The sequence below is a fragment of the Anticarsia gemmatalis genome, chromosome 13 (assembly GCF_050436995.1).
Source record: "Anticarsia gemmatalis isolate Benzon Research Colony breed Stoneville strain chromosome 13, ilAntGemm2 primary, whole genome shotgun sequence".
Classification (NCBI taxonomy): Eukaryota; Metazoa; Arthropoda; class Insecta; order Lepidoptera; family Erebidae; genus Anticarsia; species Anticarsia gemmatalis.
The window spans coordinates 6,218,145-6,242,570 of record NC_134757.1 but is presented as its reverse complement, the minus strand read 5'-3'; the positions used below and the strand labels follow the sequence as shown (position 1 = coordinate 6,242,570).

General features: G+C 37.1%; 1 protein-coding gene across 7 annotated transcripts in view; it reads right to left on the bottom strand.

Moving 5' to 3' along the window:
- Nucleotides 1–1,509: 1,509 nt before the first annotated feature.
- The window catches only part of LOC142977849 (uncharacterized), a 91,963-nt gene continuing 69,046 nt past the window's right edge, over nucleotides 1,510–24,426 (bottom strand). For 4 of the 7 annotated variants that reach the window (XR_012959727.1, XR_012959729.1, XR_012959730.1 and 1 more), the window contains exons 4-7: nucleotides 4,628–6,033; nucleotides 4,053–4,172; nucleotides 3,412–3,466; nucleotides 1,510–3,280 (exon numbers count right to left, since the gene is read on the bottom strand). Coding sequence is in view for 3 of the 7 variants with exons in the window: in XM_076121953.1 (XP_075978068.1) it covers nucleotides 4,063–4,172; nucleotides 4,628–6,005 (1,488 nt within the window). In the remaining 4 variants the exon portion in view is untranslated. The remainder of the gene's footprint in view (nucleotides 3,281–3,411; nucleotides 3,467–4,052; nucleotides 4,173–4,627; nucleotides 6,034–24,426) is intronic. The other 3 variants (XM_076121954.1, XM_076121953.1, XM_076121955.1) reach the window with 3 other exon arrangements.

Below are 24,426 nucleotides of genomic sequence, written 5' to 3'. Positions count from 1 at the left end.
TGTGCAACATATCCGTGACAGACAATTATTAGTGCTAACAAACGCTACGCACTGCAAATAGATTTCCGTAGATCCATCAAGGCAGACGATATGGAATGTCAATAAATACACTATACCATTCATATCATACAGGTTTTGTTTGTCTCTAATTTATTGAGCCGTCGCATCGCTATTCGTTCGGCGATCATACAAACAACCCAACACACATGTAATGCTACCCATCCATGTGGTATGCTCAAATCCCTGCACGCTATATTGATATTAATTGGACGTCACAGAAACCGCTCGGACGGGAATGAAGAACAAATTAATAAAGCCTGTTCACGATTGTAGGAATTCCCTTTGTGATTTTGGAATACGCGTCTCTAATAAATCCGAATCACGATAGACATGGAGACCATTTTTATGGATAAGCCCTTTTCATATTTTATGAGTCATGTGATTACGTTGAGTATTTTTGTTAGATGTTTAACTTTTTGTATTTCGAAATATGCGGGCATTATTCAGATCAATAAACGTAGGTATACAATCGTTATAATTCAAAGTTAACTCAGCAGATACTCAATTTGGTATCCATAGTTTCTTATAAGTACTTACCTAGAACAATTTGGTTTCAAATTCCAAACCGAGTAGTCTGCGTAGTTTAATCAATTATTTCCAGCAATTTACTATGAACTGTAACAGAATTTATTACCTTTTGTGTTAGAGATAATTAAATTAACAAGAATAACTTAGCCTTTTTTTACAAGTTAAGTATTAGAATATTAGAAATAGCAGAACCATAGTCAATGGATTCTTAATATAACACCGATGAAATTGAAGTCCTTGTCGATTATGACTGGAATATATAATTTACATTCAAGTGCTTTAGGAATTATTTTAGTTATTAACGATCCGTACCTCGTCTATTAATTAATTTTACTAGAAACTTCGGTGACATCGAATTCGTTCAGGTGCCATACTTCAGACTTAAAATAACTTTGAGAATTAATTCACATTTAAAGGTCGGTTCCTATAGCTACTACCGTTGAAAGCTTTTAAATAAACCATCGTTTTATTTTCCAAGCAGCTGTATACTGCTTGTACGAACAAAGAGTATGATGTGTGCTCTGTTTTTTATTTTTATTGGCAATTAAACAATTAACCCGTCGAGAGGCACAAAGGAGTCGAGCCTCCCCACTGTGCGGGGCGAAATTTTATACTCATTGAAGGCGTATTGTGGTGAATGGTGAATTTTAGGGTTTGTTCCCGTGATGAAAGCTCTCGGACTCGTGAATAAGCAATCCCCATAATACATCATAAAAATAAGGAAGTCTCACAACGGGACGCGAGGTACTGAACGTATAGGTAAATTAGGTCGTGTTTGAGAGAGTCGTGACGGCATATGTAATGTACCTACGTGTTTTGCAAATGTTCATGCGCTTCCATACGAAACAAACATGTTGTCTAATGCATCTAAATCGCTACGTTCGAGGAAGGGGCACATGAAAAATAAAAAATATTTACTTTTTGTAATTTATTTAATAAAAATCTCTTTTGACTTGAACACGATCACTAAATTACAGACAATTAAAGAAATATTATTTCATGTAACATTGAGATTATTTTACGTCGTATCAGTCGAGCTTAGAATAATAATAGTTACAAGACAGACTCCTTCACTGACTGATCAAAAGAAAATTTACATTATCACTACATTATGTACACCGTCTATAGAAACTGATGAAAGATAAATAAAACTTAATGACAAAAGCGTTTCAAACGTCGCTTACATTTCCTCTTAAAATTGTAACATTTAAATGTCGGGCAATTTTGGTATAAATTTTCCAAAAGCAAAACACAGGAAGAGATGTTTAACAAACCAATTCGTTTAAAAATGTTCCCATAATACAAAATTACGATAAATTACCGACAACATCTGGCGTGGGGTGAAAGCGGTTGGATTTTATTTATGTTTGTAAATCAGCACGCATAGTCATTCCCGTATGTCAAATCTGTGCCGGTAAAGCCGGTGCTCCATTTGAGAGTGCCTCGAGCCAAGCGAGTGGCTCGAATACAAACGATGCCCTGCCTTCAGTCCACCTCATGTAATGGATCACTGACTTTAAGCCAACGTAATGTTGTTTGAACACTACTTACATGTTATTTATGAATCTGTTACCGCGAGGACACGTGCTGATTTAAGAAGCCGTTTATATTATTATATTAAGTGAGATAAAAACATTGACATTCGTATAAATTGCGGCTATTAAATTTCTTATTACAAGATCACTCAACTGTACGATAAATGCATATAAAATAATATCAAAGCATTACGACTGTGACTGTATACAATTGATATCTATTTACATAAATTATAAACCAAATAGTGCACCATGTTTTTCGCATGTATTTACATAATATACAACTATTTACTAACAATTATTAACAATTATTTTACCGAATGAGAGTAACTTTTATTTTTATAAATAAAAATGTACATTTTCTTTTTGCAAGAAAAATAAATATATTGGACCTTGAATTTTTGTAGCTCGGGTATAACGAAACTTTGTTTAATAGTACATGATGATAGTAATATTATTATTTGTAAAGAAAACGTGAGAGATGTTACATTATAATTTAAGCACCATATTGTGGCCAAAATGTGTAGCAATTTGAGTAAATTCTACTTATTTCAATACATTTATCTAATATTCCAGATATATAAAAGTTCAACGACAAACATCGGATCGGTAGACAAAACTGAAGAACTTCAGCTAACATGGCAGCTTCATTATCATGTACAAAATCTGATTCAACTGTATCAGCCTTTTCATGTACCTATTAACTACTAAAAATTGATAAGTAACAACAACGTAGTCATTACGTTTCTATGAAACGATCGTTATAACAATACAAATAATTAATTTAGGCTTTTCTATCACTTCAACGTATACTGTCCTCGTTTCTCCTACAGTAATAATTCAATGTCTGTTCACTATATTTACACTAGATACACCTGGACAGTTTGTCTTTGAGACTCGCTGAGGTGTCGACAACTTAATGGTATCCATTGTTGGAGTAAAACGGAATGTTTCTTCTTAAAACGTTTCATGTAACACGATAGATCTACGCGACGAAAGTCTCCCTGTCGTATCAAGTCACTAGTTTCGTGTTTATCGTTGTCCTCTCATGTTGAGGAGTCCCTCCGAGGAGTTGGAGGCGGGGATGGAGAGGGGGACGGACCCCTCAGCTCTGTGCTAGGGAATCCAGCGGCACCACCAGTTTTCCGTTGGAGTAGCTGCAACAAAAGAAAACGATCCCGTTATACGAAATGTTGCTAACTGCCTTTTGGTTAATTAATGTTATGACTACTACGTATTTAAGATGAAGTAAAAGAATGAACGAGTTAGTAATAGAAGTATTATTAACCTGTATGGAATAGTAGTCGTTCTGGATTTAGCTCTGCTTGGCCTACACGCGTCATCTGCAACCAAGACATTAAATGTGAGCGGTTTTAAATAGCGAACTCTTCTTTATAACGAACGTTTGTCTTGGAGGATTAAACGGAAACTTTCCGCTTGTTTCATAGTTTATATCGTATCGACGAGGTTTAATTAAGTGGTAGCGCACGCTATTGTCTCGGCTCTTGCGGAACAATACTTATCTTAAGTCGAAGTTAGCAGAAGTAATATCTGCGATACCTTAATGAGGGAACTTTGTATCGACTTTGTTAATCGTTTCTGACCCGGCCGATTCTATCTGTTTTACCTTTATCATTTTAAGTAGTTTTGTTTGTTTAAATTACATTGTTTAGTGTTGTATTGTGCTGTGTATGATTGTGAAATGAAAACAAAAATAAAAAAAAATTGGTCTCATGAATTTTCTCTGTGAGAAACGAATTTTTGTAATGGACGCGCTTTTGCCAATTAAGAGGTAAAAATAAATTAGATTAGTAGTTACTGGTAGAAAGTTAGGTAGTTTAGTTTACTCTCATATTGCAGCTAATTAGAGGCGTCATGGAGTGTACTTTCTGCCAGCAAAGTGACAAATGTGTTGGCGGGGAGCCTTACCATATAGCGGCTAACATCGTTGTGAGAGGCACGCATCGCATTTGACGGGCTCGGCACGCCGCTTGCCCTGAGAGCCCTGCGAGCCGGACTTACGCCGGAAAGTGTACCTAACGAGCAGACCTGCAATGCAAAACGCCGCACCGTTAACAAAACAAACAACTAAACCAAAATGAAAACAACAAACACAGAGCCACGCGCGCGCGTCCATCTGAAAAACGCCTATGGGCGGACGAAAGCGGGCGAAATAAAAAAAAAGAAATGATGCTCTCAGGGTTTTCATGACTTGATACCGCTCGGATTCATTCACGTTTTATGGCAGAATGAAACTTTATACTTTATGCATTTCTGTACTAGATTTATGTTTTATACTAGGCTGTGTATCGTGGAATTTCCTAAGCGATGACGAATGTTTCGAGTATGTGCTTAATGTTTTAAAGTTTAGTTTGAGCTAAATACAGAAGTTATGAAATTGCTATTTGCTAAAATAGTAATAAAAATAGCTAGCTAAAGTAGCTACTCAAGAATCGGCATGCAGAAGACTGAAAAAAATTATGAAGTAGTCTAATAAAACTTACCAGTCAATCCAGCTTTGTTGATACTGTTGGAGCTAGAGAAACCTGAGATCTTCTTCCAGGCTTTCTTATTCCAAAACCCGCTTGCTTTAGCGTCACCACAGCTAGAGCTGCGTGGTGACGGTACGTCTTTGGGGCACCGCAGTCCGCACTCATCGGCACCTAGAATTCTGACGCCTGCCCCACGAGTGCCATACGCAACGGCGGGCAAGTGTGGCACTGATCCCGTCGGTTTACGTCGCAAACTACCTACATAACTCGCCCCGCTACTGCTGCCACTAAACCCACTGTCTAAGTCTGGTGGATTACAACTTGCCGGCGAAAGTAGCTCGTCCGTCGGACCAACTCGTAACAATTCCTCGATATTGTCTCTGTCTTCCGCGCGCTCCGAATCGGGGGATTCACATTCCGGCATGAGCATTGCCTCGACACTAAGATTAAGTTCTCCTAAAATTCGTTTGTGTCTCGATTCCACACGACGAACTTCCTCTTCGACAACACTTCTATCTAAAGAAACTAATGATTGTCGCGGCACATATCGATGTTTTGGGCATGTCCTTGAACCGTCCGTAATTTCTTCGTAAATATTTTCCTCAGTGCCGTACCTCGTCACATAGTTATGGCGAGAAGATCTGTCTCGCGGTATTCCACCTCTTCCTCGCTGACGATTTACTTTTCGTGACGACGAAGGCATCGACAAGTGGTGGTCGTAGTAAGCGTAAGAGTAATCAACTGGCTCAAATCGTTCCATCGTAGCGGCAATGTTACTCCTGTTCCACGTTTGTGGTGGTGGTTCCCTCGATAAATTTACAGCAGCTAGTCTCGCAGGCAGAATTTCATCAAGATCTCTAGCGCAGCGTTCATCGAGCGACTGTGCGCCATCATCATCTTCCCGTCTATGCTTCCTGTGCGGCCGTCGAGATGTTTGTGATCGCCCGTGCGCGCGATCACAGTCTGATCCGTGTCCATGATTATAATCAGGCGTATGACTTCGATTATAATCGATTGGTCGATGTTTACTACAGTCGAGGGTATGGTGATAGTCTGGTGTATGCCTCAGACTGTAGCTAGAATTCCCTTCGTAGTCTGAGCGGTCGTACGATGGGCTGTCGTCTGCATTACTGGTATGGGGATGGCAGTCGGCTGCGATGCCGGACTCCGATGACGGATAATCGTGGACTTCGGCCGTCGTGAGTACCCGATCGTCGGGCCTGGCTGGCTCCGAAGCGGCGTGTCGGTGATGCGGACGGGGCCTTGTCGTTTCCCGACAGCTGGCAAAAGTCCTCTGAAGCGTTGGAGGGTGTGGGTAACGACCACAACGATTGTCGTACACCGCCTCCCCCGGCTCGTCGGGGCTTGGCGGCGCGCTGCGTGATTCCATGGCTCATCCTCTCATTTCCAATTAGTACCTGTAAAAGAAAGAAATATTTTATTATTTCACGGTACATTTGACATAAATATGAAATGTTTTCTTTTTAATAAAAAGTCACGGGCCGCCGCCGGCGGGGCCGAGGGCAATGAATCCGAAATTACATGCTGCGTGATAAGGGTAGGGTAAGTGACGATCAACACAGCAGCCGACGTCGATATATCATCATCAGTCGCCGGGTAATAAATCGGGGACTTTGCGCCGTGTTTACATTTTATATAGCGGATTTTTAGAACCTTTGTTCGCTCGTGGCTTATTATGACGGTGACAGAGTAATTTTCTCTAGAAAGTTACGACTTACAAAGGTAATGTGTATTTTTTGTATTATACAAATGGAAACATATTTAAGTATGTGCTTACGTGAAAAAAATAAATTTAAGTATTGCGATTAAATTCTACCTAATATAAATAATAACAAAAATATCTGCCAGTGATTCCTCAGTAATATTTAATACTTGCACTGACAGCCGTATCTAAAGTTCCAAGATATATCGCAATACAGAAAATATAATAAAAATGCAAAATCAACATTTTTATTGCGTCTCCCTCGTGTTATTGCATGAATTCCAGACCAATTTATTACTATAACGATAAGTGTCCGTGAACTAGTGTGGCAAGGGCGGGCGTCGGGACGCGGGCGCCCTACGACGACGCGCGACGTTGCCATGGTAACACGGCCCCGCGGTTATCGCGTCGCTTCCGGCCGATATTCCTTGCATCTAAATCATCATCAGAGCTGGGAAGCGGCTCGTAAAGCGCCCGTTGACCGTCCGCCGCCGACATAATTTGTTACGCCCGCCATCAGATCGCTCCGGGATTTCTGGTACGCCTCGTAACGTTCTATGACCAAACTTTCGCCCTATCGCAATTTCGGACGAGACAATTTTGTGTCAACCGAAAGACAAAATCTTTTGATACGCGTAGAAACAACATAATCCGATACTGTGTATTTTTCCCTAATCAAATAATTTATCGACCGCTTAATGTATTGATCAATATTGTATAATAAATTCAACTGTCGATTTGGAATAAATTTAGTAACGGTGCGATAAATTTCCATTGCGTTCTCATACGCTGCGTGATAAAAGCACAATTTTTTGTCCCCTCTGCTTTCCCCTCGCGTTGAGCTTAAGAATATATTACGAGTTGCGAGGGTTAAAAAATCATGCGATGTACATAATAGCGTCGTAATTGCAATGAAATTTATTATTATACAAACTGACACTAATTGCTAACATTAATTTAAAGGATTATGATGAGAGCTTAAAGTCGTCATGCTATTGAAATAACTTTATTGTTAAACATAGTTTTAGAAAAGAAAAAACGTTTTCGTCATAAATCCTTTGAAAGGGTCATGGTGACAAGGGATTTAATGGACTCTATACCCTTTTCATTGAATAGAAAAAGCGTATTTAATTGTTCTTCGGTATGAACATTATGAAAAAATAGTGCGAATTGAACTATACTTACCAACAATAGACAATAACCTAAATAATACTTTTCGTGAGAAACTGGAGGAAAGAGTCAAAAATAGAATCATGAATAAGTATTCAGGGCCGGACCTCCCAGACCCGAAGTTGTAAAGCCTAGACGGTGACGACTAGCACATTAATTTTCTATGGCGCCATATTATCGCTGTAAAATCGACGGAATCGACGCTATTTACCTAACATTTTAAACAAATCCTACTAGCTAAATGGGACATTCGACATTAAAATCAAATAAGCACAAGACAGGAACATTACTAACACTACAATTTCGCGGCATTACAGTAATCATCATCCATCATGAGGCGATAAAATAATAAGTGTTTTCATTTTCTATGCACCCCACACTAGCCACCATTATAAATAATAGGTTTTTTGTGCCGCGGACACATGTGGCCGTCGCGATAGTAATTGGTATCCGACAGTTTTTTCACTCTGTACAGTGTCGTGTTACATATTTTAGTGAAATCGTTGATTATTTGATGTTTGGAATGGTATTTGTCACGCATAAGCTTGGGAGATAAGAACGCATGTGGGACTGTAATTTGGTTATTTTATTATCATGACTACGGTATAGTGTAATATTATTATGCTGATTACTTTTTAGTTTCTAATGAACAATTAGGTGTAATTTATCATTCACAGAATATAATTTAATCATTATTTGAAATCCGTATGCCTTGTTGTAATAATCGTCTATGTATAATGTATATGCTTGATACAAAAACCCCTAACTTAAAAGAAGCCCAGAATCTAGTTCTAATAAATATAATTATTGTCGATGAAACCCCTTCGATCTTGAGTGGGTATATCGTTGTACCCTAATGAAATTTAAATTTGATACATCGTAGTGATAAGAAATTCATCACTCTTTATGTAATTCGTAAATGATCAATGTAAAATCGTGTTTTACAAGATTAAAAGCAATTTGAAGACAATGTAGCACTAATGTAGTAAAAGCTCCGAATAGGCTATCTAATGTGACAAGTTGTCTCATCATGAGCAATAAATCAACTCGTTTTATAACTTTCCTATGAAGTGACTGTTTTTATCAACATCATGAGAGTATTAAAGGCTAGCCCTTTTTTAATATTGAAAGATTTTCTAATGTACTTTTCATTTTTGAACCCCCTCGAGATCACGCTACCATCAAATTTGAAAAAACAAATTTCTTAAAAAATCCCCTTTTCCTGCATAATCTTCGTTAATTTATGCAGGATCCTCTCAGTAAGAGTGTTAAAATATCGGCTCCCGTAGTTCTCAAGCCACTTTCCTGTTTCATTATTAATTTAGGTAGAGAGCCTGCTGTTGACTGCTTCATAGACTGTTAAGAATGGATTTCGATTTTTTAGGAAAGTGACGCTGTTTACTACAGTCAGTCGTCAGTCCCTAGTCTTCAGTCGCTAGAAGTCATGGTGTAGTTAAAATTAAGTTTCCACGTCACCCGCTAGGGGCGCTGATGAAGTTTTCAAACAATATTCGTCGACAGTTAGCAGGATAATAGCCGAAAGTGGTAAAAAAATTGTTGATAGTTATAAGTAATATTAAAAAATTGTGTTTCGTCCACAAAATCAAAACATTACCCGAGAGATACATGATTTAGCAAACCTATAGTTTTATCAAATTGTAACTTTAAGAGTTCAGTAATTGTCTGCATTAAAATTATGTTTTCAATACAAATTTTAGGCTTCATAAACACACATATACTTAAGCACCAATCTTAATAGTTACTTACACAATACACATTTTATTTGTATCTAACATGAGACCATACGCATTTGTCCAAGCCACATTATCAAGTACAATCGAGTGTGAAGTACTATGACTCAATAACTGAACCTAATGAAAGCTTGTCACGTTTTAATTTGTCACAAGTAAACTATATGCTATGATTGACCGAGGGCAGTTAGTGCCGCGTACACGGACCGCCATTGTGACGTAATTATTTTGAATTACATGAGTTAATGTTTGATTGAGCGTGAAGTAAGTGGTGGTTGTGAGTTTAGTGGAATGATTTTATCAATTTTGTTGTGAATGGAATAGACTATTATGGGAGAATGGAGCGTTGTGTGTAATGCAAGTTGTAGTACCGAAGTTATTGATTTACTTACTGATAGAGATATTTTCTATATATTCGGGTAAAAAGGCAGATAAGTACTTATAGGTGGATTGACATTCTTGAGAATGAGCCCCCTTACGCACTAGCGGTTAACCGCGGGAGCGGCTAGCCGCGCGGTTGCAACTGCCTGACAAAATTGTTGGCGGTTATGTTGCGGTTCACAGGCGGTTGTATATTAGCCCCCTTACGCACTAGCGGTTAACCGCGGGAGCGGCTAGCCGCGCGGTTACAGTTGCCTGACAAAATTGTTGGCGGTTATGTTGCGGTTCACAGGCGGTTGTATATTAAAGTATAAGCCCCCTTACGCACTAGCGGTTAACCGCGGAAGCGGCTAGCCGCGCGGTTAGCCGCTTTTCCAGTTTAATATGCAACCGCTTATGATTGTACGCACTAAACCGCCACAAAATTTCAACCGCGGCGGTTGAATGGAGTGTCGCGGCCCGCTTCGCGGCTAGCCGCCATCTTGTGTATACGCACTGGCGCATGGCGGTTAGTTTGCGGCGAGCCGCCGGTGAAGTATGCACGTATTTTCAGTTGCGCAGCCATGAACTTCGACACAGAGAAATTCATTGTTGAAATTCAACAACGAGAAGCTATTTGGAATTGTGAAGGAGCAGTTTATAAGAATAGAGATTTAAATTTAAATTTCTCTTCGGGTTAGATACAGTCACGAAATTTAGTATCTTGTCCTTTGATGCTGTCATATAAAACTGTTAGTAGTTCTTCAAATGACGAAACACTCATTCTAACATAGCCGAAAAATTTATCTTGGTGCTTCTTCAGTTCTTGAAAACAAAACGTTGCGTGTTTCTAGTAAAGGATGAATCCAGTATCTTTTTTTATTTTTCTTTCGTTGTTTTCGGGAGTAAATATAAATAACACAAGCTATCTCGACGGCGTCCATTTAGTTTATGAGCCACGCGCCTTCGAGCGGTCCAACCGCTTAACGCGGTTTCATCGCGGCTGACCGCTATGGCGGCTAACCGCGACGAAACCGCGTTAAGCGGTTGGACCGCTCGAGTCTAACCGCCTAGCGGCCAACCGCTAGTGCGTAAGGTCCCTATCCGCGCGGCTAGCCGCTCCCGCGGTTAACCGCTAGTGCGTAAGGGGGCTTAAACTATAACCGCGCGGCTAGCCGCTCCCGCGGTTAACCGCTAGTGCGTAAGGGGGCTGATAGTTTTAAAATTTTCTCGATAGCAGCTCAAAGTTTAGTGTGTTTTGTAAAAAGTTTTTTTTCTTTTTTTTATAATTAGCCATAAGAAGCTTATTAGGATCAAAGCAAGTGGCGTTCTTTGTACCCAATTTACCTCAATGTAAAAAAGTGACATTATGTATGTAATTACCACTGTAAAAACTAAATGATAAGCTATCATTAGCGATTAAACGATGTATGTCAGAGAGGACATATTTTCAAATAACAAATCAGAACATCTTCAGCCTTACAGTACAGATTTGATTATTCAGAATCATTCTTATTACTGTCAATAAGCCCTAATAATCATCACTGCATATAAAAATTTAAAGTTATCGTTATAGTTATCAGTACATTTCTGTTATTGTTATCGTAAGTCGTATATAGCTTTCTTATGTTTTCTTATCGATAAAGCAGATGTCTCGCCCAATTTGATTATGTGCGATTGATAGAACACGTTCTATTTCGTGGGAATATAATACGACTTTTTTATAATGAACACACATACTTTATATTAACTTAGCTCTAGTCTTCAATCTTTGGTTTTTAGAGTTCCATAGCAACAAACGGAACCCTTATAAATTCGTCATGTCTGTCTGTATGTCTGTCCGTTTGTCCGTATATCACAGACACTTTTTAAATATTGAGAAGTCGTTTAAACTAGGTAAACGATATTCACAGGCACTGTCTTAACTACGTGTGACGATGAGCTTCAAATGGCGTTGAACAGTATCTAGATCGTTAAATGTGTTTTGTATGTCCCCCATCCATAGCCTGACCACATTGTCGTTTTACTTATCACGTTACTTACATTGTCGTATGATCACAATAGGTTTTTTCTCTATTTCTATAAACTGTCCCACTGCTGGGCATGAGTCCCCGAACGAGGAAACAAAAGGTTAGCGAGTCTACTAGCCTAGATTTTGTTTTCCAAGGCTGAAAAAACATTGTAATACTTAACTCAAATATGAAAGCTTTTCTTCAAAATATTATCGCAGAAGCGCATAAGTACGTAATTAATTGGATACTATAACAAGCTCAGCAACATGTGGCTAATTAGCATTTTAATTTTAATTCAACCGCGCCGAAGACAATAAGGTCATAAACAATTCTGTGGTAAACCTAAAGTGGAATAACGAAGGTTGTAAAATAATTAGCCTGTTTATTTAACAATGAGATAATCTTTGCTCCATTTTTTTAATAATTGAATTATTTTTTTATAAAAATGTTGCCTGTGGCTTTGGCTTTCGTATAGAAATTGGTTTTCTTTGTTTAAAATTGGCTATTATTTCCTTTGTAAAAGAATTGGTAGTAAAGTATCATATTCTGCGAGAAAATATGAAAAATATAACATTCACTTCTAGCACTTACGAAAAGATTATTTAGTAGATAAAGTGTGTAGTATGAATTAAATAAACATCTGCCTACATTCCTATTGTGAAGCTAACTGATACTTATCTAAAGATGTTTTACAAAGGTCGATTTTTTGCGACATATTTGATGACACACACTATATCACACAAATAACATTAAACAAAAATCCTTTCACTAACAAATCTTAATAAACAACAACAAATTAATATACATAGTAGGGAAATATATAAAATAACTAGCTTTTGAATGCTACTTCGTCCTCGTGAGTAGGTTTCCCGGGGTGAAAAGTAAACTCGTTTTTACGAGACAGTGTAACAAACATACGAGTACCTACTCAAATTTTGGTATCTATACTAATATTATAAAGCTGAAGAGTTTGTTTGTTTGATTGTTCGTTTGTTTGTTTGTTTGTTTGTTTGAACGCGCTAATCTCAGGAACTACCGGTCCGATTTGAAAAATTCTTTCAGTGTTAGATAGCCCATTTATCGAGAAAGGCTATAGGCTATATAACATCACGCTACGGTCATTAGGAGCGGAGTAGCAACGAAAAATGTTACAAAAACGGGGAAAATTTTGACCCATTCTCTTAGCTGACGCAAGCGAAGTTGCGCGGGTCAGCTAGTTTCTAATATAAGTAAGGTTAGCATTCTCAACTAATTTGCGAAAGAACAAACTACTACAAAAGGAATATGATTTTAATATAACAGTTTCAGACTGGAGCGATGTAAACGGACCGCATAATTTCATTTTGTGTGTACTAAGTACACTACACAGTCAACATTTGCGTTGCTCATTTGTTCGCAAGTAACCTATGCTCCGACTTAATAGGCTCTATTATTCATAGTTGTCGGTTACGTCATTATGATATGTAGTGGGATAAATGTTTGGAATTAATGGTGTGATATTGAAATGTGCGACGAAACTATGCAGTTTAGTTCGTACGCAATTTTAACCTCGCGTGGTATGGGCGTGCATAACCGTAAATTAATCAAGTATATAAGTAAAATATAAAAGTAATTTAAACTTACTCCTACTGTCTTACTAATAAACGTAGTGTTTGCTTACACAGTAACACAATAACAGTATTAGTTACACAGTAGTTAAGTCTTTTTCACTTGCATGCAGTTTCAAACGTGAGTGAAAGTAACAAAACACTGTATAGCTAATCAAACCTTATACGATATTTATTAGACAGTAAATTATCAACGTTACTTATAAAGTCGGTAATGACGGAAAAAGTCTCAACCGAATTAAAAATAGTCAGTTACATATAAAGTACTAACAATAAAAACTTGTTGGAAGTGTGAATATGAGTAACACATACGGGTATAAGCGTACAAAGTTGAGCACTTTACAACACACATAAGAAGCACATTACACTGAACGTCGACGTTCACAGATTTGAATCCAAAATGAGCCCTGCCTTTTTCGCGACAATTTTGTTTATTTTATGTCCCTTTCACCGAGTGCCGGAATTCGAGAAATAAATGACAAATAAAATGTTTAGTCAAAAGCTAAAATGAACGAAAGCCGAGATAAGCAAGAATCGGATTCGAATGAGTTCAATAATAAAGTAAATAGCTCTATTGGATTTCTTAAGTATGTCCTTAAAAACTCTTAGTATATAACACTTCCTAAGAATCAAATAAGTGCAGCATTAAATAACCCTAACTAACCATTACTGTTGTGCGTAAAATTCAACCTCGTAGAGTTTAGTTCTCTTCCTTATTTATAGCTATTACCCACCTCTATAAATGAGTAGGTTTCACTTATTCCCCTACTTTATGGAGTTAGCGCGATAGTAACCATATCACGGCGTTAAACTCACTTACAAAATGTAATTAGAGAGACTGGGGCTCAGCCCGAGAAACTATTACTTACAAATGTTATAGAGAAGAGTTAATTCCGGTGCCTATCGGCCGTTTTATGCGACACTCAACGCAGAACGGTTTAAGTGCCCTTTGAGGAGATCTCAACGTTTTATTGCTAAGAAAGTAGTTAATAAAATGTGCGAAAATATCTCTGCAGACGTAACCATTCAGAGTTTATTTGACTACTAATACAACCTTTAAGAGAGTTACAGTACTTCCGCAGATTAAGTCGGTGTATCTTTCTTTGAATATTTTTAGTTTCCATATAATATCTGCATTGGAAAATAATGGCTCTTCCTCAATAAATACTCCACAGTAGTAATTACGCAAACTATATAGGTTTGAATATTTCCAGGAATCGAAGCAATTTTAATTTCCTCTCAGTGATACCTTAGAAATAATTGTGAAGACGGATAGTAAAATGTTTATTGAAATAGCAGGAAAACCAATCTCACAGAATTAATGTGAGTATTGTTCGGTGTTTCCAATCTTCCCGGTTCAATACGAGATAATAATATATACATGTCTGTATTATAATGCCATGTGAATATTACATATTGTACTTTGAATACAAAATATTGACAACTTATTGTACGAGTAACATACACGCAGAACAACTACTGACAAGCTCCACATATCAAGAAACAAACAACAAGATAGAGCAATAAAATACTGGCAACACACGCGGATGTAAATTTACACCGTTGCGCGTTGTAGCGATAGAACAAAATTTGAATTTGAAATCATACACCTCGGGGCGTTCGCTAATCGAGCGCGCAAAAGTTTTAACAGAATTTGATGTCTGGGTGCGTAGTTGATTCCACGAACGGAATACCCGTCGCCAGGTCGCGAAGGGTCGTTAAAATTCAGTAAAGCTAAGAACACATCACAAACGAATAGGCTCACTCCGTCTTAACAATTTTCCCTTAACAGTTTATACACGCTTTACAACCGAAATTAGGGACGTGCTCGACTCGACGCAACCTCAACATGTAAGAAAAGCTATGCTATTTGTTCAACGAAATTGGGTGTGTAATTATTATTTTATTAAACTCTATATTCAAATGTTTGTTTAAGTTGATTTAAGTCGGTGTTTTGTTTGAGATTGATCCCGTAACTTAGATACACAGCGGGATAAACGCCCACGGAAAAAGGTTCTAATTTATATGTTTTAAAGCGTATAGAATTTGAACATGAATGAATATAGAATTCTGTATAATTTTGAATGTGTTTGGGATATAGTATACGTATATTTTATCCTGTTAAATGTATATGAAGGCTTGGAAAGGTTTGATAAGTATAGAACGGGTTAAACGATTCCAACAGAAACGTAAGGGTGCGTGAAAGGGCTATCATTTTAGTATTTTAGTAATATGTGCAAATTGAACCTTTTGCTTGTGATATCTACTACAGCTATTTTATCGAAGAACGCTTAATATTATGAGAAGAGGCGGTTGCATTCGTTAGAATATTTAATCACATAAAGTCAGTTATACGTAGATAAAATGTAAATATTCATACATCGTGGGCAACACAAACATCTTACAGAAAGGGGAGCTAAGAGCAAAGTTTACATGGTACCTAACCGTAGAATATATTAACATTAAAGTAAGCAAATGAGATCTTTGTACTCGGCACGTTGTTTGGCTTCAATGATATCAAAACAGTTGAACGTACTCACAATCCGCAGGGAAATTACTTAAACTTGCGTAATGGAGTTTCGATTTATTTTTATTTTGCTTTGTGGTTTCGATACTGATATCGTTTACCCATACCAATGGAATGGGAATCATGGCAAATAATCAAAAGAAACAAAACCAATCTTAGGTATATAATAATCTAGACTAAAAATTTTCATTATTAAACACATGGACCCTATTGTTACAAATACAGGGAAATCTTTCTTACATATCTAGCAAGGAAGTATTTATTTTCTAATACCTTACTAAGAACTACATGCAAGATTTCAATACAAGGTGTTACCAATCTCCATGATTTTACCTCACAAATAGTTTTTGGAAATAGAACTTTATGTAACGTCACAGATTATGAAATCGTCCATTTATTTTACCGTGGAGATTTTCCTAAGGTGGGACGCAAGGAGGCGACACGTGACTACCTTCAATATTGCCGTACCCGTGGCTCCCAATAACACATTTTTAAGGATTTGTGTCGGGATCATTTTATACGAAAGGGAAAATATTTCCGTTGAACGACGGAATTAAGCTTTACAAAATCTGTCTTTCATCTTTAACATTAAATATGTATTGGGGAAACGTTCACACGATTATCGGGAGCTTTGAATTATTCGATTTTTATTATTTATCTGTCGAAGGAACGATTGTGAGGTCTTTGAAAACGTATTCTATGAACAGGAAAATACTCTCATCGAACTTACGTGTCGTTAGTTCCACGTAATTATAGCCTAAAGCTTTAAGTAAATTAATGTACTTAGGTCATTAATACGAATGAAAATTTGGTAAAACAAGTTCCCCAACGTAATGATTTCCGCGAAAATAATCGACTTGACAATATAAACCAGTGGAATACAATGTAACACATTCTGTTGAAATCGTAACCCGCTTTTTGGAACGATACTCCTGGGAAATGATGAGCTCTCGTCTATTTGTACTCAAAATATGCGAAACACAAACAGACAGAAGCTAATACAATATCAGTATCAGACAATTGAAATAATTACACACATTTATCTAGATTCTTAAGTTATCGAATAAATTAAACTATTTAATTAAAGCTTTTACGTTCCGCTGGCAACTGATGTTGGGAACTTAATTCGAAAACTGTACAATCAGTATTGTTGAAATCTAATTGTCTATTCTTCCAGGGGTATTCACATACTCGGGCTATCGTAAATTACAGCACGGAACCAAATTACTTGCTCGGTATAACCGGATAATAGTCGCTCGCACGTTTTACATTTAACTTGGATGAAATTTCCAGAATATTGACATAAAAGTTTACTTTAATCAGATTATGATTGGTTAAATGTGTAACCGATGAAGTGCCACTAAATTCGAGGGCATTTCTAAGTGAAAATTTGCCGTCAGCTCCAAGGAAACGAGCCGGCGAATTGGCTACCAGCCTATAAAACGTAATGTCACATTCATTTGCAATTCAAGAGTCCTCAGTCTGTATTATGCCTAATAAAATTTACATATTTAAATTAAACTGAGAAATAACAAGATACTGAAACCATAGCGGCGCATAGATTGCAAGCGTTGTATTTTTGTTTTAAATACACATGCATAGTTTCATATCTCACGAGTTTTCACGACGTTATTAATTTTAGTGTTGGAGTAGAAACAGTGTAGTGGCGAAGTATGGAGTGGCACCGAATAAATTAGTTTGCAGACTGAATGTGAAATTGTGGACTAGCTTAAAGCGCTGAGTGATAGCACCTTATGTTATTGTAGCGGCTAAACTACGAGGGATGAAGCTCAGCATTTTACGTGCTGTTTATGTAAACTAGTTGGATTTACAGTTTATGTGTAATGTCACTCTGTCTATATTACTTAATAAATGATAGTGCATTGCGCAATTATTCTAGCATCACTGGAATTATTAGTTAGTCCTTTAGCTACTAATTTTCGGTAAATTTTGTTGTAAGACATTCCACCCAAATAAGTAATTTTAAATGAATAATTGTTATTTTATTTTAAATAAATAAATTTAAGTTAGAATTCACATTTTAATATACGATTTTAGGATACGCAGGAGTTTTATGAGGAAACAATCAGATCTTTTTGCTTTAATTTACCTAAAGCTAACAATCTGGTACAGGTTTTCCAATAACTCATTTGCTGATTATGCAGACATGTAATCGAAAAAATATTTAAAAGAACGCTTTTTCATTACCTTATCATCGCGATACGTAAATCGAGAGCTTTAAAAATGATTCATGCGTCTGATATAACTGGTTGTATTCAATTTGATAGTGTTATCGTCAGATACGCGACTTGTTACGTATTCGGACGACCTTTGGCTTCAATCAGCCGCCTGCAGTGATAATATATCGAATGACTGCAGTTGAGATAACAGTGTTTTGTCATGCACCGTATTTGGAGTTTTTGGTGCAACTGATATCATATGTCGTGTTTATTGATAGGGCTTTTAAAAATATTGACTGTATATTTCTTTTTTATTTTAATGGAGCTTTTAATCATGTTATGTAATATTACGTACAATATCCAACAGTGCTCATAAGTTATACTTGTAAACAAATTTTATTAATGCAATAAATGTAAGTACAGAATCGAGTCTTAAATAACATTTTTGCCGGTATAGGATAGGATGATTTTAGTTCCTTAAATAATAACCTAGTGTATATACACAGATCCGTTGAGCGCGTAACGACTGTCCAGCAATGTTCAGTGAACTTGTTACCTTACACAAAATGCAATATCTTTAAAACAGTTCAATAAGCTCCGCTTTAGGTCCCACGTGTTTGAGTCCGATACCCAATACTGCAGCAATATAAACATGTCCAAACATATAGCACAATCTTTACAAGATACGTTTGAGAAGAATACCATGTAAATGGGGCCACGTTGAAAGATAGCGGCGGACCAAATCGTCTACGCTCACACAAACTGATAAAATATTTTAAAAGATATTAACTTGAAAAATATGGTGACATTTTATTGCTTATAATTTGGACGTAAAGAAAAGAATGTTCAAAATAAAATTTCAACATTATCCAACATTGAGCGGAACGCGGTTATGTAAACACAATAACATTTGTAGAATAAGTTTTACAACAAATTTACATGCAATAAAATGTCGTCCAGGAACTCGATGCTTTTCAAATCTACGATTGTTGAGGTAATGTTGCCAGTAGGCAAATAAAACGGTCATGAAAGAGGGATAGTAAAAGACAGGTAATAATTTTACAGAAGTTTACGATCCAATTACGAAATAGTGTGATGAGGGCCCGACTTTATTGCAGTGTTATCGTCGATGAGCTCGGAGATACCCCCTGTGTGTTTAGCAGATACCGTTAATATTAAGTGCACGCAGCACCTACACCGACTGTAACTAGTTCACAGTCGTAATAACTCTTTACGATCATATTACAGAGATAAGACGAGCAACAAGCTACACTACGCAAATGTAAAGTACTTAAACAACAACTACAAAATATCACCGGGGGACCCACCTAACAATATCACCCACAAAGAACATTCGTGCTACAAAAACTTTCATAAAACTAGTTTCAAGTGAAATCTGATAAGAGAGAATTAATAACCAACACACGGTAGTGGGTTAATTTCTGTTTTATAGCATAATTAAAACTTAAGATATTATTAATTAGTCGATTTTAAGTCAATTAACAACCACATGTTTTATTAGTGACTTAACCGAAATGAGTCAATTTGGACACTTTAAAATTTTATAAGAGTAATAAAGTTTGAACAAAACAAACAATATAAATAAACATGAGCGTTCTAAATTCGAAACGTAATTAGTGTAATGGAGCCGGTGAATCCGGGTTGTATTTTAAAAGCAGTAAAACCGTGGGGGCGGGCCTGTGCGGCGACGCGGTCACCCATCGGTCTGCCGGCCGCCCGCGCCGCACCGCCGGGAGTGGCCGGTGGCCGGTGACACTCACTTTTACACTGCAAGTCACGTGGACTAATGAATCCACTCACCTCAACGTCTGTACCAACCTTTGTACATAATTTAATCAATCTGTTTATTTTGACACTTTACAAATTAAGCGGCGACTCTTCAAAGGCTGATTAAAAGCCACTTGGATGACAAACTTTAAGTATGTTTAAGCACAAGTTCCATGAATGAGTTTATTTTAAAATATATGTACAAAAAGTTAAAAACAAAATTGAAATGTTTTCTGACTACATTATTTCTTTTACAATAGGTACCCGAGGGTCTTTGTAATTTCAATACAATAACGGAAGGGGTAGATTAAATTTTGACTAAAATTCGGACATAAAAAAACTTATCAGCGAAGCAATCCGGCAGGAATGCAAGTCATGAAAACAATCAAATAAATCCCTTAACGGGGTGAATGTTTATGTGTGGAATTTATTACGGGAATGGTGGGTTTGTAATAAAACTGTGATAACGATCGCTGTAAATAATGACCCTTTAGAAATATTAAATGTTTATGAAAATTATGTTTCCGTAATTAGACACACAACATGGACGTTTGGTAGAGTATCACCGGGTTTGGAAGTTTATAATTATCACTACATATTATAAAACAACATGATAAAAAATCTTCGATTACTGGGAATAAGTAGCAATTATCATATTTAGCAGTGTTTGTAATTTATATAATTTTGACTACATATATAAATGAGTCCGAAATCCGAGCAGTAGGTACGAGCTTTAAAAATACAAACCGTACTGGGGCAATGGTTAATTCATTACACAGCAGGCTTGGTCAGCAGAGGCTAATGCTAAAGCGTTACATCCATTAACTGGCTGTAGTCACACTCACAACGCAAGTCACCAAACTAATGAATGCCCAGTTTTTCAGCTACACGTGAATTTGCAATCTCGCTTTTGCATATGGAGTTCATGTAATGGTTTCGTGGAACATTTTACGTTCGGTAGAAAGTACGCTTCATCTAATGACTGTAAGACTAAGGGAGCACGTTCACAATGTACGGCTACTTTCCTAGAATCACAAAATACACGGCTGACTTCACCAGTAACTTTGTTCTTTTTGACTTTGCCGTCATTTGTTATAATGACATTTTAAGTTTAGCATTCTAGGTATTCAGAATATTTACCGTCCTACGTGTGTTCCTCCGTAATTTCATCTACAAAAGCGAATTTATTGTACAGTTTACGAATGTAGCGCAAATTGGTACATTCGTCGAAAATGAAATATTTCGGTTCATTTTGCGTGCGGTGGCGGAAATCATTCATGGGGGCAGGAAGGCCTACCTAAACATTTCATATAAAATACGGAGGATCCCAATTGTATTCAAAGGAATTCCAATAATAAATCGTGAAGGGTTCGTATTTTAAGAAGATCTTCATTCCCATTGACCTTTCATTCTAGCGACTATATCAATCGGCAGCCTTACGACTCGGCCGGAGTGGATATCCAAAGATATGCTTGTATTTATAACTAAGCAGACAGGAGACAGACAAAAGCGCTTCATCTGACAACGCCCGCAGATCTTTACAAATAAAAGTAATTGTATTCTAAACCGAAATTAGTCTTTTCCTATAATTTTCTTATAAGGTTTCATTATATTTGTTGTTATAAAATAGATTTAGATTTGTTATAAATTTTGTTCAGACGTTCATTTGGAATTGGTTAATAAGGATATGGCGTGAGTATGAACATTAGAAATAATTGATAACGGCAAGGTTTTTGTAGGTTGTGTATTAATAATTTAATACCATAACAGTGCTAACAAAAATAATGGTCACGCACACATGTTTAGTGTTATTAGGAGAGCGGCAAAAACAAGCTACTTTATATATTATATTGTTATTATTTCTGGAGAGCACACAACTAATTATGGTAAGCTTATTCAATTAATGCTTTAGTTGCGGTAAGTGCCAATGGCTTTGGGGGAGTCGCCGACGCATCAATCATTTTCTCATCCACTTTATGTCAACTTCAAATTTTGATACTAGGATGATGGATGGCCGTTTTCACATTGTCGCCGAAGTGTACCCTCGGTTATGAAGTAACCGCGCACGTACGAGAAACAACTCGAGACTTAATGAAATTTCGACAATCGCTGCACAGACCATTATCATATAAATCAACGTTTATAACTCGTAGACTTTAGTTTATGATGTAAAAATAAAGAATAACCGAGTGGTCCCCGTCAGCGCTCCCGGCGGTTAAGGCGACGACACAAAACGAACAAATAAGATTTCTTCCACCGCGACTGGAAATACTTAAGACAGAATTGTTTGAGAATTGCGCATTGTTTGTATAAATAAATCAGTGAAAGTTTAACGTTACATTGTTACGCGATGTTTTGGCGGCTATTTGTGCTGGGATTGCTCTTGAAAAGGTCAGACAGAAGGACTGCAGAGGCATCGGTAACCAGACAAACGGTCAATTACTCATGAATAGTGTCCGCGTGTGGCGAGCGTCGGGCGGCGCGCGCACGATCGCACGCGTCGTTCACCGGAAAAATGAACCTCTCATGAAATTTAATGTGGAAATGTCTTGAAACGACGCCAAACCCGCGCCTGAATTATTTATGATCCGCTATTTTAATGGCGTCCCCGTTCGTTCATTATTGTAAGAGTGTTTCTTAATTTTGAATGCGAAATAGGTGTTGCAATTTCTTATTATATTCGACATTAAAATGTATTTATGTGTGAAATAAAACGTTGCCAATGATTTATTGTTTACCTCCAGTTCTTTATTATGGAAATGCATTCATTGTCTAGTACACAGGAAGTGAGCTCGTGTCTGTTTGTTGCGGGAATGTAATATGTAAATATATAAAGTATTTATGGTGATGCTGTTTTGTTTTCGTGACGTAATTTCCAAAGGGAATAAAAAGCGTTCGTCGTGAAATCCAGTGAAAGCCAACTTGCACATTGTATTGCAGCCAGGATTCACTGGATTTGGTTAACTGAGAGCAAAACTTGTATGAAGTCACGCTCGCCGTTAAAAAACTTCACAACAAAAATATGTAGCGAATATTTCTTGTTGCTTTGAGTCAGTTTACTTGTTTTCATTTTAAGTTGAGATGCTTTTACGTAACTGAACGTTTGAGTTAACAAAGCTAGGGTCTTTTAACTTCAAATGCTGGGTTTTGGCGAATGTTCAAGGATATTTGTATCTTGAAGCCTTGTGGTGTTCAAACTTATTTAATAAATTATGAGTTTCACCTCAATTATTTTAAAAAGCTCTCTGAACTTTAATAAAGAGTAATACAGTCATGAGGTTTGATTATTGTCCGTATTAGGATATTACATCTCCAATAAGACTCTTAGGTACAACAGATCAAAATATTCATGAAATAGCGTGGAATATTCTATTCTACTTGCAATTTTATGTTCACGCGCATCAGTGTAAAGAGGACAATGTAGCCTGGTACTTCATAACCGACATGAAGCATGCAGAGTGTGGGCAGGACGCCTGTATTCGCACATTTCGCGTAGGGTAAGCGCACTATTGTCGTTCCCGATCGATCGCAGTAAATCAATCGCCTACGCAACAGGCAGCCTCAGTAACACACCTCGGTATACCATCACATTCTCTATAAACATATCAATACATAACTTATTATTGAAGTGTACCGTACACAGCGACGGCGTACAATGAAATAAATAAACCGGTGTCTGTTACATTTCGCGCAATGTGTGGCCCGAAAAGTTTGCAGCGAAAATTTTGCGTGTCACTTGTTTTATAGTTTCGCTTGCAGCGATGTTATATTGCAGTTCCATTTAATTGTTTACGTGTATTAAATTGCAGACATACTTTCGGGAAATAAGTGAAATTTTAAAGCCACTATGAGCTTTATCTGTATGAGCAGCCGTAGTTTCAACTTTTATTGTTTTGTGCAAGGTTCGAGCTTGGCAACTAGATGACAAACATATTATTATTACACACAACATTACCATACCCCTGTTGTTACTCTCAAAACCGGTTAATATTAAAAGGGCCTCAACATTAGAAGTCCTATCAAAACACCGGCAAAACGTGGCCAAACAAAGTGCAACAACAAAGGTAGCAAACTAAATACTTGATAAATTCAAGTTCGTAGAACGTTGCGATCGTACGCCGCCAGTTGGAGTCGGTGGCACGAAAATGTTATGTAAACAGTAGAATATCTCACCCTGGCCCGGGTCCTACTGAATAAATAACGCGAAAGCAAACTCAAACAAAAGTAAATTTATTCACCAAATACGACGATTAATACACGATCTCACGACAGATTTATATTTGTACCGAATGAGGCACTAATAATATCCACAACGGGTTGAGTGTTCAAACGGCCCACTGCTAAACAAACACAAGCGATGATTAATAACTTGCTTGGTGCCCGTGTGGAAGCTTCTTGTGAATTATTAATTAATATTACTCCGAACTTACGAAGTTTATTTTTAGAATGTAAGTTTTGCCTAGTATTTGGAACTATTTTATTCAATTAATCAATCAAATTACAGAAGTAGTCATTGCTCTCTGTCTACGGCACATAAAAGTATGAGTAATAAGAAAAGATTGCCATTACTTCTGCCCGTTTACCAAACCATCAAACACAAAATCGAGATAGAAAAAAAATTTGCTCAAAAATGTGAAACTAATTAATTGTAATTATAAAAACGAACAATTGTTTACATAACACTATTCCGTAA